At 38.4% G+C, this 17,531-nt stretch overlaps 3 protein-coding genes across 3 annotated transcripts; 2 read left to right on the forward strand and 1 right to left on the reverse strand.

The window, feature by feature from the left end:
- Positions 1-1,076: 1,076 nt before the first annotated feature.
- On the reverse strand, positions 1,077-1,900 carry LOC106379962. Its single transcript, XM_013819804.3, has one exon. It carries the CDS (start codon positions 1,871-1,873, stop codon positions 1,346-1,348), a length of 528 nt encoding a protein of 175 aa, XP_013675258.1. The 5' UTR covers positions 1,874-1,900; the 3' UTR covers positions 1,077-1,345.
- Positions 1,901-2,490: 590 nt separating this feature from the next.
- Positions 2,491-8,859, forward strand: LOC111202908. The gene is made up of 7 exons (XM_048747956.1): positions 2,491-2,628; positions 6,779-7,302; positions 7,388-7,591; positions 7,665-7,754; positions 7,831-7,938; positions 8,033-8,281; positions 8,361-8,859. Exons 3-7 carry the CDS (start codon positions 7,439-7,441, stop codon positions 8,466-8,468), a joined length of 708 nt encoding a protein of 235 aa, XP_048603913.1. The 5' UTR covers positions 2,491-2,628; positions 6,779-7,302; positions 7,388-7,438; the 3' UTR covers positions 8,469-8,859.
- Positions 2,645-6,771, forward strand: LOC111205806. The gene is made up of 6 exons (XM_022702034.2): positions 2,645-2,920; positions 3,012-4,668; positions 4,758-5,383; positions 5,455-5,739; positions 5,827-5,932; positions 6,006-6,771. Exons 1-6 carry the CDS (start codon positions 2,892-2,894, stop codon positions 6,603-6,605), a joined length of 3,303 nt encoding a protein of 1,100 aa, XP_022557755.2. The 5' UTR covers positions 2,645-2,891; the 3' UTR covers positions 6,606-6,771.
- Positions 8,860-17,531: the final 8,672 nt, after the last annotated feature.

The raw sequence follows: 17,531 nt of genomic DNA on the forward strand, positions 1-17,531 counted from the left end.
AATTTACATAAAATTTATATATACTATTATAAAAATAAAAATATATTAAATAAAATTAATTTTTATATATAAATATTACTATTTTTGAAATATTTATTAATAAAACTTACGGATCCGGATATCCGGACTTAAAAATTAAGATATCCGGATCCGGATCCAGCTTTGACGAATCCAACATTTTACTATCCAGATCCGGATTCGGTCCCTCCGGATATCCGGATTTTTGGATCGGATCCAGATCGAATCTCGGATCGAATCCGGATCTCGGATAAAAATCCCAGGCCTAATCTTCGCCATAGGGACATCGGGAACAGTAAAACACATCCGGTAAATCGGAGAAACAGAGATGCCTAGGTTACAAGGTAATTTTCAGTAATATCAAATTAATTAATTTTAATAGTTCACAAAAATCTGTCACAAAATATTTGAATATATATATGCAAGATCACTTATAAAAAAAATTATGCACAACGATAATTTTATAGTATTAGTTTTGATATTTTCATATATATTCTCTCTATTTTAATTTTATTAATTTTGTATTTTATATAAAATAAAAATATATTTTTTATTTATTCATGAAATTAAGTATATAAAATAGATACGTGATTTATATACATATTTTTGGAAGCTTATTGAATGCGAAATCTCGAGAACTTTCACAAATTTCCAATTTAAATATCGGTTACGAATCTGAAAGTGGACGTTTAATGAAACTTCTATGCTATCTAGTAATAATTTTACCTCTTCCACAAATCAAAATGTTTATTATTCGGTTCCAAAAAATATATACAATAAACATTTATTGTAAGAAGTTATAGCACATGGTAATCGATTAATACATTTTTAATTTGCTTATGTCAATAAGTGTACAGAATTGTAAGACTTTGAATCTAACTTGACATATATGTTGGAGAAATTTATGACGGCTAATTAACTTGATGAATACCATGGTCCTAGAATGGGACCAGTACAGGCCACTTGAATTAGATTTGTATTTTGTACTTGATTAACCCTTTGAATCAAATTAGGGTCTATGTCTTTTAATAACGTAACAAAATGATTTTAAAGACAAAAACAACAAAATAGTATCATTATCATTAGTCCCACTGAAAATTACACACATTAAAGAAAGAAATATAAATATAATAGCTAAAACAAATAAAAGAGGACACCTGTAAATTCACATGAAAAAAAGAAACCCAGCAATGAAAAAATAAAATTGATAAAGAAATATTCAATTATTTTCTTCTTTCATAATTTTATTTTCTTTCATCATATTTGGTTTTACTCTCTCTTTTTTACCCACCCTTCTTGTTACCCTAGTTTACCGTTATATGGACTTCTACATGAACAATTCTGACTGCAACAACGTGTAATAGTTAGCAGCTTCATCCTCGAGCTCCCAAAGCCCATCACCAAACCCATCTAATAAACTAAACCCATTAACGTAATCCTGATTACTTTCATTCTTAACCACCTCATAATTACTCTCGCCAAATTTAATGTTAGGTATTCCTAGTTCGTCGTCGGAAGCTTCTAAAAGATGCTTCATCATCTTCTCCTTATCGCTCTCGTATTCTTCATCTTTTGAAGCGCACGAAGAGGACGAGGAGCAAGAAGACGAAGAGAGAGCAGGAATCTCGAAGACGACAGCGTTTTGCTCCTCCGTAGAAAGTTCTTGCTGCAGTGTGGTGATTAGGGAAGTTAAATCATTGCCTGCTTCGGCATCATCTAAGAAAAATTGAACTTGATTGTATGAAGTATAAAATGAAGAAGGCTTTTGTTTTTTTGTATCTTCTTGGGGTATGGTTTCTTGTTCTTGCTCGTCTCTGTGACGTTTCAGTGACGATAATGTTGCTGTTTCTGCCATTTTTTGGAGATAGGGAGAGATTGCAAAGGTGTAGTAGAGGTGTAGCTTTAAAATTTGTGAGAGGTGTTCTGTGGTTTGATGAGAGAGAGGCGGAGGGTAAAAATGTTTATATAGAGAAAGGTTGTGGCTAAAATGGTATTTTTATGTAATGACGTGATTTAGTGTTAAAACATAAAATATTCAGTAATTTCAAGGTTCGTGTATGTCAGGAGACAGACACGTGAAATGCTTTTCCCCTTTTCGCATAACCCGGAGAGAAATTATAATACTACTTTTTAACCAGAAATTCACTACAAAAAAAGTTGCTATTCATAGAACATTGTTATAGCACGTTTCACGGAACTGCTGTCGTTGATGAGTGAATTTTTTTTTTTAATATAGGTTAGCATTATATAAATGCTATGATAGAGTTTTGCTAAGCGGGAAGCTAAAATTAGCTTTTCCACGAAACACTTAGTAAAAATTAGCTAATATTTTCTGTTTTCCCTCTCTCTAATCGGGGTTCCCTCTCTTCTCTCTCATTTTCCCCTTTTCTCGACAAAACTCTAAGAGAAATCAATCTGGATTCTCCATCTCCTTCTCTATCGTTCTCTCTCTATTTCCATCTATGTCTCGATTCTCCATCTCCGCCTCGATTCTCCATCTCTGATTCTCCATCTCCTCCTCGATTCTCCATCTCCCCCTCGATTCTCCATCACTCTCCTTCATCGCCGCTTCTCCCCGCTCCGATTCAACTCCTGTTCTACATCTCTTAGGTATAGGAAGTCACAATTTCGATATCTCTGTCAGTGTTAAGCTGAAATCGAAGTTTTATTTTTTTTTTGCTTTAATTTCTTGGTTGCTTTGATATGTTGGTTGCTTTAATTTCCTGTTTTATTCCAGTTATCTTTTTATTTGGTTGGTATCGTTTCATGCTCTGAATATTTTTGCTATATCATTACATCCTCTGACTCTTATGTGTTATGTTATAAGTTCGTTTTGTTAAAAAAGGTTTCAACTTAGGTTCGAACACAGCATTATGGACAAAGCTTGGGTACATCTAAACAGGTAATGAGCTTAAGCGTGTATCTCATGTTTCATTTGGTGATTACTGACTTAACTTGTTTAATTTTGTTTTTCTTTTGATTGTTAATGGCAGAGTTGATCCTGGATATGAGAGAGGGGCTTCAAAGTTTGTCCGGGATGTGGCTTCAGCAATGGGAGGGGTTGATGTTATTGTATGTCCGTGTATTGACTGCCGTAACATAGTTCGACATTCAGCAAGTGTGGTACTTGATCATCTTGTTACTAGGGGTATGGAGGAGGGTTATAAGATGCGGGCTGATTGGTATCTACATGGAGAGTTGAACGCAGAGGTTGCTGATGAAAGCAAAGGAAGTGAGTGGAACGATGAGATCTATGGGTTGTTCAGAGCTGCTGAGTGTTTTGATGAAGAGTTAGCTGGTATGGGGAATCTATCTGATATGGCAGAGGGAGAGGACAAGAAAGAAGATGAGTTCTTGGCAAAGCTAGCTGACGCTGAAACACCATTGTATCCGAGCTGTTCAAGCCATAGCAAGTTATCTGCAATTGTTTCGTTGTTCAGATTGAAGACTCAGAATGGATGGTCTGACAAGAGCTTCAATGATTTGCTAGAGACCTTGCCAGACATGTTACCTGAAGAAAATGTCTTGCACACATCACTCTATGACGTGAAGAAGTTCTTGAAATCATTTGACATGGGCTACGAGAAGATCCATGCTTGTGGCAACGACTGCTGCCTATTCAGAAAGAGGTTCAAGAAACTCGATAAGTGTCCTAAATGCAAGGCTTCAAGGTGGAAGACTAATGTCCACACGGGTGAGACGAAGAAAGGCGTCCCACAGAAAGTTCTCCGTTACTTCCCTGTAATACCAAGACTGAAGAGAATGTTCCGGTCTGAAGAAATGGCCAAGGATTTGAGGTGGCACTTTACCAACAAAAGCAGTGATGGAAAGCTGCGTCATCCTGTTGATTATGTGACATGGGATCATATGAATGCCAAATACCCTACGTTTGCAGATGAAGCAAGGAACCTGAGGCTGGGACTTTCAACAGATGGATTCAATCCATTCAACATGAAGAACTCGATGTACAGTTGCTGGCCTGTTCTGCTAGTTAACTACAACTTACCTCCAGACCTGTGCATGAAGAAGGAGAATATCATGCTTTCTTTGCTGATTCCTGGTCCACATCAGCCTGGTAATAGCATAGACGTGTATTTAGAACCCCTAATCGACGATCTTAACACTCTGTGGAGCATTGGAGAGGTAACATACGACGCTCTTACTCGATCAGCTTTTACACTAAAGGCGATGCTGCTTTGGACAATCAGCGATTTTCCAGCTTATGGGAATCTAGCAGGCTGCAAAGTAAAGGGAAAAATGGGATGTCCGTTATGTGGAAAAAATACAGAGAGCATGTGGTTGAAGTTCAGCAGAAAGCATGTGTATATGGGTCATAGAAAGGGTCTGCCACCAACTCACAGTTTTAGAGGAAAGAAGAAATGGTTTGATGGAAAAGTAGAACAAGGGAGAAGGGGAAGAATACTTACTGGGCGTGATATTTCTCAAAATCTGAGAAATTTTCACAATGATTTTGGAAATTTCAAACGGTCTGGCAGTAAGAGAAAAATGATGCAGGGTTCAACTGATTTAGGGTCTGATATTGAGGGTATGTCGAGTGAATCAGATGAAGAGGAAGAAGTACTAGTAGATGAGGATGAGTTATCTAGATGGAAGAAGAGGTCAATATTCTTCAAGCTACCTTATTGGGAGGTAGATTATTATTTCATTTGCTTAATTTTTTTTTCCTCATCACTGTTATTTTCTTAACTTAAATATGATGTTTTATTTCTCATGTGTAGGAACTCCCGGTGAGGCACAACTTAGATGTAATGCATGTGGAGAGAAATGTTGCTGCAAGCTTAGTTTCAACGTTGTTGCACTGTGGGAAATCTAAGGATGGTCTTGCCGCTCGTAAGGATCTGGAGGAGCTTGGTATTAGGCCGGATTTGCACCCTAGAGTGCAAGGAAAAAGAACCTATCTCCCTCCAGCACCGTGGTCTTTGTCCAAGCAAGAAAAGAAGATATTTTGCAGGCGTCTATTTGACTTCAAAGGGCCAGATGGATATTGTTCTAACATATCAAGAGGTGTCTCGTTGGATGACTGTAAAGTCTCTGGTCTGAAATCACATGACTACCATGTTTTGATGCAACAACTTCTGCCGATTGCACTTAAAGGGTTGCTGCCAAAAGGACCGAGGCTTGCAATTTTTAGATTATGCTCTTTCTTCAATCTGTTGTGTCAGAGAGTGATTGACATGGAGAAGCTTCTGGTTATGGAAGCTGAGATTGTTGAGACTCTGTGCTTGTTTGAAAGATACTTTCCTCCAAGTTTGTTTGATATCATGCTTCATTTGACTGTCCATCTAGGAAGAGAAGCTCGGCTTGGTGGACCAGTCCACTTTAGATGGATGTACCCGTTTGAAAGGTAGATAAATATGATTTTTTTTCATTCTGTTACAAACATATCCAAAACTGACATTTATTGATTTGATTTAGGTACATGAAAGTCCTCAAAGACTTTGTTAGAAATCCTGCAAGACCAGAGGGCTGCATAGCTGAGTGCTACCTTGCTGAGGAATGTATCCGGTTTTGCAGTGAGTTCCTGAAGAAAACAACAAATGTTCAAGAGAAAAAGGATAGAAACACAGAGTATGAGAACAATTCTATCTTAGAGGGTCGTCCAATAACCACTGCTACTTCAGTAACTCTCACTGAAACGGAAAAGAGGATTGCTCATATTGCTATCATCCAAAACATGGCTATGGTCGAACCTTATGTAGAGTAAGTATAAATTTATCTTTCATTACATAGTTTTTATTTACAATCAACAACTTTTTCTAATTTATTTCTATTTTGATCTGCTACTAGTGAGCATCTACAATATTTACAAGACACAGATGGAAGGTGTCGGCGAGATGCATCAACGTTATGGAGTATGCATACTAAGAATTTTGCTTCCTGGCTAAAAGAGAAGGTACTGAATTACATTATACAATTCTCCTCTTATAGACTGCCTACTTGTTATTGACTTGTTATTTATTTATCAGGTGCCTCTTGATTCTGCAGAACATGACGACACACTTAAGTGGATAGCTTATGGTCCACGTTGTTCTGCGAGATCATATACAGGATTCATTGTTAATGGGCAGAGGTTTCACACAGTGTCAGTTGATAGGAAAAGTCAGAATAGTGGGGTCTATTATGAGGCTACAGCAGTGTGTAGAGCTAGTGCAAAAGATACATCACAGGTGGTAGATTTAGTATCTTACTACGGCAGGGTGACAGACATCATTTTGATCGACTACAATGTCTTCTATGTTCCTCTGTTCCGATGTCAATGGGCAGTTAAGGGTAATGGAGTAAAGATCGAAGATGGTTTTACACTTGTGAACATGAATCAAAGTCAAGCCTCCTTTGCAAGTGACCCTTACATTCTAGCATCTCAAGCGAAGCAAGTGTTTTACTCCAGAGAAGATGAGTCATCAAACTGGTATATTGTCATGAAAGGTCCTTCTAGAAGATACAGTAAGGAAGATATTCAAGAGGGAAATGCAGATATTGGGCCATTACCGTCGAATGTTGACTTGGATGTTGACATTGATGATGCTGAGAATGTCAGAACTGATTGTGAAGGGATATATGTGTGACGAAGTTGCCTTATTGACATTGATGATATCATTGCTTGTTTTTGTTTTTGATTGTGGTACTTGCTTGGTCATTGTCTGCTTGTTTGGTTGTTTCTTGTTTTGAGGTTGTAGTGTGATTGTTTCAGTGTTCTGTTGAGTATGAAGTTAACTATGTATTTCTTATTATGTTTCAGGTGAATTAAGATGGGACGTGCAAAGCAGACTAAACGTGGAAGGAGACAATCAAAGAAGTCAAAAAAGGCAGATGATGACGAAGTTGAGTTCGTTTGTACTATCCAAACACATGAAGAAGAACATGAAGAGGAACGTGGGCAGCGACATGAACATGAAGAGGAACATGTGGAGGAACGAGAACCGGAAGAGGAACATGAGGAGGAGCAACAACAGGAAGAGGAGCGTCAACCAGAGCAACATAATGGCGACGAGCCTGAAGGTGAGATAGAACATACTCAGGAGGCTGAAGGTGGAACCTCCCGTAGGAGAAAGCGTGGTCCAACAATGATGAGAGACCTAGCCAAAGATCCAAATACCAGAGTTCATGTCGATTTCACTTTTATGGGAGAAGCTTATGGTCCTGGTTCAGTCAAGCTATCTTCATATTTGGGTCCGTTGGTAAGGGAGCACGTGCCTGTTACAGTTGAAAATTGGAAAAAAAATTACTGAAGAAGTGAAGACAGTGCTTTGGAAATCAGTCCAGGTGACAGTTTCTAAACAATAACAGCATGTATAGTTCTGAACAGACATCAAGTTATTGATTATTGGTTGGCTAACTACGTGTGCAGGCAAGGTTTGAACTTGATGAGGACCACCAAAGGGTTGCAGTTCTTAAGCATATGGGAGCCTTGTGGAGATCATCCAAGTCACGTCTTGTTACCCAAATCAATGAAGCTGAAAATAACCAACAAAGGATGAATCTCAGACCTAAGAATGTTCATCCAATTGAGTGGCGCAAATTTGTGAAGCTAAAAACAAGCCAAGAATTCAAGGTATACATTCTTAGATGGAACTCCCATCGCTATTACTAACTAGATTAATAAGATCGTTATTACGAAATGATAGGTTCTGAGTGATAGCTACAAAGAGAGGAGAAGCAAACAGATTCCTCACACTTGTAGTAGAAAGGGAATGGTTAGACTAGCAGAAGAGATGGTAAGCATATTATCTCAGATTTTGGTTTCATTTTTTTATCTGTAGACAAGGCTGTTGACATATAATTTTGCAACAGAAAAATAGTTCTGAAGACAAATCTGAAGTGTCGAGACTTAAAGTCTGGGTGAGGTCACGTAAAAGAAAAGATGGAACTCCCATCAACACAAATGCTGCTGAGAAGATTGTAAGTTTATAACATAATCTGTTCCTCCTATTAATCCTGGTCGGTAGATAGATATGCTTATAACTTTTTCTGTTAATTGTAATGTGGTATACAGCAAAAGGCAGCTGAGATTGTTAAGGGTGGTAGTCAGAGTGGAAAAAATCTGGATGAAGATACGCTCATCCAGGTCTTAGGACCTGATAATCCTGGTCGTATGAGAGCAATGGGGAGGAATATTAGTAAGACGAAATTAGCTTGCTTCAATGTCAACCAGAAGTCAATTTCTGAAATGCAACAGACACAAATTCATCTCATGCAAAAGGTTAATGAGCTACAGTCTGAACTTACGAAAGTAAAAAACCAGGTTAGTTACATCTCCAAGAATACATAAAGATAAGTGCTTATCACATAATAATAAGCTTTGTGTTGGGTTTATGTTACAGAGAGATGACAATGAAGTGGGGGAAAACTCGGCTGCAAGAGTAAGCAATTTATATGAGATCAATGGAATTTTTTTCTACTTTACACTACTCTTATACTTTAACAACTAACATTTAACGGAGTGTGAACAAGATACCACAAAAGAAGTGTCTTCTCATTGACTGGGCTGATGAAGATGGAAACGTTGCTGAGGGTCGTATCATTTCTTCTGACCTTGAAGACATAGTGAATGACAGTCGATTAGGTCCTAATGATGTTAAAGTCTTGGTTGATGAAGCTACTGAACCTGAAGCATTCCTCTGGAGACCTGCGACTAACATGTGCACAATTAAGGAAGCTGTTGGTCATATTATTGCATGGCCGAAGAAAAAATGCGTGGAACTAGGTCTGGGGCTTGAACATGAAGACATTGCACCACTGGTAAATGTTTTTCATTCTTGCAGTTACATAGTTAATAAGGTCATGATTTCGCCTATGATAACTTCTTTTTCCGAATGTGTTTGATAGGGCTCAAGAGCAAATTCTCTCAACAAATGCAAACTTCTGGATTTGTGTGATGATAGTGTAGTTGTTGGTGAAGGGCGTTGGCAGAGAAAAGAACCAAAAGCATTGGTTAATGGACTTCCTCTAGGACCTAAAGCAGTTAAAGTATTCTTGGATGTTGTACACGAGCATGAAACATATTTATGGAGGCCTACGATGGATCATTCCTACCTGGAGGACTGCTTACATTCTTTTATGTCATGGCCTGCTAGCAAAGTTGTCTTTGACAATCCACCAGAAGCAACAAGAGGACAATCTCCTACGGGTATGAAAGTTACATCGGTTGGTTATAAGTCGCCTACTGATACAAGTGGTAGAAAAGGTGCAAAATCAGGAGCAACAACATCAATTCATACTGAGGAGTCTCCTGCAACTGATCAGGTAAATTTTTAACTTATATGTTCAATCATCTGCTCAGATTAATATCTGTGTTTTGAATTGTGTGCATGTCTATTGTAAAGTGTCAGCTTAAGCATGGATCTCAGACAATGAAACAGAATCAGAAGTGCAAATTGATGGACATTGGTGAGAGGAAACAAGTTGTTGCTGAAGGTCGTATCCATTCAACAGACCCAACTCAACTGGTCCACTTTGTGCGCTTGGGTCCGAAAGCAGCTAGAGTGTGGGTAGATGTAGTGCTCGTAGATGATGCAGAAGTTTGGAGGAAATCAGATGAAATAGAGAGTTTGAAAGATGCACACGGTTCATCAATTGCATGGCCAATTGATAAATTGGTCATATTTTAAGCTGCTGTAAGTATTCTGTTTTGTGTGTTTAAACCTGCATATGTAATTGCATAACTGATCAGAGTTTTCATTGTTGCAGCAGCTAAGGGAATGAAGAACTTAGATCCAGATTTAGCTAGTGTTTAAGTTAGGCTAATGAACTTGATGTATGATATTATTGCTTATGACTTTGGTTTGTGTTTTAGAACTGCATCAGTAACACCTATGTGTAATGACTTATGTATGTCAAACTTATTTTATGAAAGGGTTAGTTTGTTATGAAGTTTCTGCTTTTTTTATTACAAATTTTCGAAAATGCAAATTCATAGCTCGTGAACAAATAACAATAGCTAAAAAAACAGTTATGCTTGTAAAGCATAGCATTAAATATTTCATATAATGTAAACTATCATAATATATTTCTAAGCTATTAAAAACTTTAGTAAAGCACTTATCCACAGCAATTACCAAAATAAGCTATTGCTATTGTAGACGTCGCTACCATGGCACGCAATACGTATCATAATCAATTTGTAACAAAAAATAATTGTGCCGTAGATTCATTAATAACATCAGCTAATTAATGCTATCGTAAACGAACATTTCGTAGCATCAAAGAAAAACGCTATTGTAAGGGGGCTACATATGATGGCTGCCGTATACACAGCAATTGTGAATTCGCTATCAAAACTCTAACATAGCATATAACCCGCGCTAACAATGAGCATTTTTCTTGTAGTGATTATAATATAAATAGTCGACTCTACACTTATCATCTGGTCAAGAGTATTTATATTATATTAGCATCGATTTAATATTTTTATTAAAATAATTTGTAGATCTTAACGCATATCGTTATGGTATCGAATTGTAACAGAGCCATAAGGCTACATATATAGTTACAAGCCATAAGGCTACATATATAGTTACAGAGATGTACAAATATGGAAAGAGAATATACATAACGTGATGATAGAGGAAAGTGATTGTAATGAGAGCAATCTTAGTAATCCTAACATATTATATTTTTATATCTAATATGTCCCCTCAAGATACTTTCAGCTAGACCAATCTTGATGTTCAGAGTTTGAAACCGAGGACGAAGAAGATGTTTGGTTAGTGCATCCGCTAACTGATCAGCCAATGCAACATGTGATACACAGACATGTCCTGTCTGAATTTGATGTCGAACAAAATGATAATCCAAGACAATGTGCTTCATTCTTGAGTGGAGAACATGATTTGCAGCCAGATATGTTACCCCGATATTGTCACAGTAAATTTCTGGAGTTTGTGTAGTCTTGAGGCCAAGTTCGGACATGAGAGAAATAATCCAACATAGCTAAGCTGTCGTAGAGGCTAGTGACCTATATTCAGCTTCCGTAGATGATCGTGCCACACCTGTTTGTTTCTTAGAAGACCAGGCAATGGGATGGCGACCAAAGTATACAATGTATGCTCCCGTTGATGTGTAATCATCCTTGTTCCCGGCCCAATCGGCATCAGTATATGCGTGTAGAGATGGTGTGTTGCTGGCAGAGTAGTAGATGCCCTTGTTTTGTGTTCCGCTGAGATATCAGAGAAGTTTTTTAATGGCTTGCCAGTGTTCTTCAGTAGGCTGTGCATGAACTGAGATAATTTGTTGACTGCGAAAGAGATGCCAGGGCGAGTGAGAGAAAGATATTGTAAACTTCCCACTGCTGTGCGATACTGTGTTGGTTCTGCCATAGGTGAGCCACTATTGAGTGTTAAGCTGCTGTTCGGACACATGGGAGTAACTACAGCCTTAGCACCAATCATCTTTGTTTTCTCCAATAAATCTGAAATGTAACGAGACTGTGTAGTAATAAACCTTTAGAAGTACGAAGAGCTTCCATTCCTAGAAAATAAGAAAGATTGCCCAAGTCTTTTAAAGAGAAGCGAGTTGAGAGTTGATCAATGAAGAGTTTGAAGCGATCATTGTTGTTCCCGGTAAGAATAATGTCATCGACGTATACAAGCATGTATAAGAGGATCTCGTTGTTGTTGTAGATGAACAAGCTTGCAGCAGCTAGAGAGTTTCTGAAACCGCATTGAAGGAGGAATGATTTCAACTCATTGTACCACGCTAGAGGAGCTTGTTTTAAATCGTAGACAGCTTTGCGTAGCTTGCACACGCCATGAGTATTCTATTTGTCTGTAAAACCGGGAGGTTGCATCATGTAGACTTCATCATCAAGTTTGACTTGAAGAAACATATGATTAACATCAAACTGTCTCATTGCTTGGAGACAGAGGTGCTGAGGACCATTCTGATCATGGCTGGCTTCACTACAAGGCTAAATGTTTCAGTGTAGTCCACTCCGGGTCGCTGGTTGAAGCCTTTAGCAACAAGACGAGTTTTGAACCTGTCGACAGAGCCATCAGCATTCCTCTTTATCGTGAAGACCCACTTACAGCCCACAACATTGAAGTGTCCTGAAAAATCAACAACATCCCATGTGTGATCTTGAGCTGAGCATCAATCTCCTCATACATTGCTCGACGCCACCAAGGATCTTTTAAAGCCTCCTTAACTGAGGTTGGGATGGTTTCGGTAAGAGGAGTGATAGTGGTATGAAGATTTAATTTCTGAACCGGTTTGCGAGCTCTTGTAGAAGTTCTTGTTGAAACAGAAATGGTTTTCTCATTCTCTGGCTGAGTAGTAGTAGCGTCTGCAGCTGATATTTGTGGTTGTTCAGACGGTGGTATAGGAACAGAGGGCTGAGGAAGTGGTTCAACTGCAGTCTGAGTTGAAACTTGCGGTGTTGGAGTTGTGTTAGAGACCAATGGAACAGAGGCAGAAGGACCCGGTGTTAGAGTGGTAACTTGGAGACTAAAGGGTTATCTGCAAGAGATGATTATGTTACATCATCATCAGAAGCAGGGGTGAGTTCGTTAGGCAAAGCAAATGGAAACATACACTCATGAAAAGTGACTTGGCGTGATGTATAAATTCGTGTAGTAGTTCTATCAAGACAAAAGTAAGCACTTTGTGTTGTAGAATAGCCTAAGAAAGTGCATGGAGTTGATCTATTATCCAATTTATTTGATGCATAAGGGAGCAACCAAGAAAAACATAAACAACAAAACACTTTAAGCTTTGAATAATTCGGTAGTCTATCAAACAAGCATGCAAATGGCGACTTCATAGACAAGTTAGCTGTTAGCACATGATTTATTAAGTACAAGGCAGTAGTCATAGCATAAGTCCAATATGACTTAGGCATAGAGGCTTGCGACAAGAGGGTTACTTAAGTCGGTCTCAACTATGTGTCGATGACGACGCTCAGCTATACCATTGTGCTCGGGTGTGTGTGGAGGAGTAGTAAAATGAGATATACCATGAGTTGATAGAAAATTAGCTAAAGCAATATATTCTCCATCATTATCAGTATAAAGAGTTTTAAGCTTTGATTGAAATCTATTTTCAACTAACGCCTTAAACTTTGTAAAGGTTTCAAAAACTTGAGATTTTTGTTTTAATGGATAAAACCATGTATATCTAGTGAAATGATCTACAAAAATCACATAGTATTTGAAACCATCAACTGAAACTAAGGGTGAAGTCCACACATCAGAGAATACTATATCAAGAACATGAGAAGAAGAAAGAGTTGTTCGACCAAAAGGCAGCTTATGCATCTTATTAATCAAGCAAGCACTACAAGGCTTAGCAAGCAAAAAATTTGAAGACAATGGTAAATTAAACTTAGAGATCATAGTTTTAAGAATAAATAAAGCTGGATGTCCCAAACAGGCATGCCAGTCAGAGAAAGAAGTCTTAATAGCCGAAGCAAAAGCAAGAGATGGTGGTTTAGAAGAACGGAGTCGTGGCCACTCATAAGTGTCATCTTTAGGCTTGCCTTCCAGACGAAGTTCCCCTCGTAATCAAATCCCTTACCTTGAAGAAAGTGGGTGTAAATGTAACAGAAGCATTGTTAGTTGAACATAATTGGAAAACCGAAATAAGATTTTTATCAAGTGATGGAACATAGAGAACATTGTTAAGGAAAAATGGGTGTTTGTATGAAGGTAAAGAAAAATAACCAGTGTGTGATATCTGTAGACCTGAGCCATCACCAAGTATAACATCATCACCTCCATTGTAAGGTGCATGAAGCGAAAGATTGGTAAGATCCGAGGTCATCTGATGTGAGGCTCCAGAGTCCAGGAGCCATGTGGCTGAATCACCGGTTACCATAGCTGCATTTGCTATTGGATGCCATGGCTGTTGTGAGGTAGGAGGACGCCGGTTCTGGTTCTGTATCTTGTGTGGCATCTGGTTCTGTTGAGGAGTCGACCATGGCTGAGCAGAAGAGCCTCGAATGATGCGGTATCCAGGACAATATTTGGCGTTGTGTCCTTGATCACCACACGCTTGGCAACGTCACATGTACTGCTTTGAGGAGCAATTGTTGTTGTTTTGGTAGTAGCCAGAGTTGTTGTTGCAATTTTGTTGAGGCTTCTAATTGTTCTGTCCACTCTGTTTTGGACGATACCCGGCAGCGTTAGGTGTGACTGAAGCAGGGGAGACCGGAGTTGTGTCATTGCAGAGAACCATTGCCTCACGATTGAGAAGTTTCTCATGTAGCTCAGAGAAGGAGATCGTTGTGTCTCTGCCATTTACTGCATCAACAACGGACTTGTATTCTTCAGGCAGTCCATCAAGTATTTTCGGTGAAATCTTCCGGATCCATAGGTTTATCAAGTAGAGCTAAATCATCAGCCTTTGGTTTGATAAGTCTGAGATACTCACTGATCGTTTTGGTTCCCTTGACACAAGTTCTAAGTTGATATCGCAGTTGTTGAATATGACCACGCAATGGAGTGCCAAACATCATGGTAAGTAGATCCCAGACTTCACACGTCGTAGTAGCACTGGTGACCACCGATTGAAGAGGAATTGAGATTGCACCGATGAGAGCGCTATAGAGAAGACGATCCTGACGGTGCCATGGTGGAAAAGCTGGATTCGGTGTGGTCTGACCATCAACAACAATCGTGGCAGCTGGAACTGTGATGGAGTTATCAATAAAGCCGTGGAGCTCATGTCCTTCAGAAGGGCTTTGATCTGTCTACTCCACATGATGTAATTGTTGTTGGTGAGTTTGGTAATGTTCGCCATGTTTACAGACAAGAGAGTAGTGGCCGGATCTCTAGCGTTGAAAACCGTGGTGATTTCAGCGGAGGAAGACGGATATGTGCTTTCATTCGACATGATTAATGGAGATCAAGAGAAGAAAGAAACTATAGAGAATAAGTGCGGCTAGAAGAAGAAGAATAGATAAGAGAGAGAAAATATTAGGTCATTGAGATCACTGCTCTGATACCATGTTATGGTATTGAATTGTACGTATATTGACAGAGCCATAAGGCTACATATATAGTTACAGAGATGTACAAATATGGGAAGAGAATATACATGACGTGATGATAGGAGAGTGATTGTAATGAGAGCAATCTTAGTAATCCTAACATATTATGTTTATATATCTAATACATATAGTACTTATAATTTATAATCTCTCTTTTAAATAATGATTTGCATTTGAACAAATAAAAATAAAAATAAAAATAAAAATAAAAATAAAAATAAGGATTTACATTTTATTCCAAAAAGAAAAAGGATTTACAAGGCGGCCATAATCACTCAAGGTATCTCGGTTATGACCAAATAACAAAAACTTGATCAGCTAAAATCAATAGATTGTCACTTAATAGGTCCAAATTACCGATTACTATATTTTTATTTCCTTTTATGTAGAAAAGCTAGCAACGTAAAACAATATACAAAATAACTCTGAACCAAAAAGTAAAGGCAACAATCTCGAACTAGTTTAAAATTGATGAACTAGGCATTCCTGCTAACTCAATCTGTTTTTGTGTCATTGTGTGTATTATTACTTATATAACATTCGGGATCAAAGCTGAGATTATGGATCGAGCGAAACTAGATAGGAAATAATTTAAACTCGGCGTTTTTGTATAAAATCGGACTTGTAAGTTTGGCGTCAGGGCACTGAAGGCGTCGCCCTTCTCCTCTCTTCTCTTATTTTACATTTATTTCTATGTAGTCTTTTCCTTTATTTGATTTTTCACGTCTCTGTCTCTGAAGATGTGTTTAGTTAGTCCTTCACTCGAGGGAAGGTACGATTCCGATATGGTTGATATATGGTGTTTTATACATCTTGTATATATGCTTTTAAAGTGGTTTTCAAGTCTTTATCGAGTCTTTCTAGTCCTTTTGGAGTCATTACAGGTCTGGAGTTGCATTGGATGGGAGATGGACCAGCTGGAACAAAAGAGGCAGAAAACAATGCAATTTGGTGGTTTTCACGCAGAACAGTCAGATAGCGGAGCAACCCGAGTGACTGTTCCAGCGGCAGAGATTTTTAAAGAAACTACAATCATTACGGGATTTGCCCTAATTATCCCTATTTTCTCTCACAGCCGCCTGTGGCTTTGATATATCATATTTTCTGTTTCTCTTTATCATTCTACGCTAATTTCTTGGAGAAGAAACCAGACCTTAGAGTTGGAGACTTGAGATTTTGCTACTTTGTAAAGGGAGAAGGCCATCTCTCTCGATTTAGAGAAGAACCCCCTGAACCCTATTACTTTATTTCAGTCATATTTCATGTTGCTTTATATCTCTGTCTCTGTGTTTTCTTGCTCCATGGCTGAGTAGTCAACTTGCTTAGTCTAGGGTGTTAGGGTGTTAGATCCGTGAGCTTGGCATAAATAAGTTATAAATCGATTGTCTTCATTCACTGTTGTTCTTAAGGCTTGCATCAAGTTAACCACTTAGTGCCTGATTCTAGGTTTAATCTATTCATCAAAAGTGTTATAGGTTGCTAGACATAACTTGAATGAGCATCATATCCCTAACCAGCGAAAGTAGATGTTAGGATGTTTTGTGAACATATCGGACTTGATCTCTATTGCTTGCTGTCGCGTCTTGATCCAAACGAGAGTTTAGGTATCAAGATCGATCAGCATAGGGGGCAGTACCACGACAGTGGACTGTTCTATTTGAGTGATCCGAGTTCTAGACTTGCTTTTAATTGAACTTGAATAATTGTTTGGCTCACACTTGCTTAACACCCGATCAAACCACCCTAGGTAGAGCTGGAAATTTTAATCATTGCCCGCGGGCCCCGCCCCGTTTGACCCGCCGCGGGGCGGGTGCGGGTCGAACCATTTGAAATTTTTAAATCGCGGGTGCGGGTGCGGGTCGAGATTATTTTGAGCGGGGCGGGTGCGGGTCAGCCGAATTTGAATCGCGGGTACCCGCCAACCCGCAAATTAAAAAAAAAAAAACATTTTTGAAAAAAAAAAACATTTTTTCGTAAAATATATAAAAAACAATAAATATTTGTATAATTTTAATTATAAATATATTTTTTTAATAGTATTTTTTAAAAATAACTATTATATAAATAAAAAATAATTATTTTTAATTAAAATAATTATTATATAATTAGAAAATAATCATTTTTAATTAAAATAACTATTTTTAATATAATTAATATTACCCGCGGGTTTGGCGGGTTACCCGCGGGTTTTGGCGGGGCGGGTGCGGATATAAAAGTTTTTGTTTGCGGGTTATGCGGGTCGAGTTTTTGAATCGAAAAAATGATTCGACCCGCGGCGGGGCGGGGCGGGTCGGGGCGGGTTGACCCGCGAACCCAGCACTAACCCTAGGCTAGCATTTTAGTTATCTGAATACTTTAATTAATCTTGTTACTTGTTTCTCACGAAACCCTCAAATCTTTAAACCCCCATATTGTTTTAGCTTGATATTGATCCCATAAAGATAAAGTGTAATAGTTGGTCTCTGTGGATTCGATCCTAAAGTGCTACATCGACATACCATTCGATTGT

Source organism: Brassica napus, chromosome C2, assembly GCF_020379485.1.
Source record: "Brassica napus cultivar Da-Ae chromosome C2, Da-Ae, whole genome shotgun sequence".
NCBI lineage: Eukaryota > Viridiplantae > Streptophyta > Magnoliopsida > Brassicales > Brassicaceae > Brassica > Brassica napus.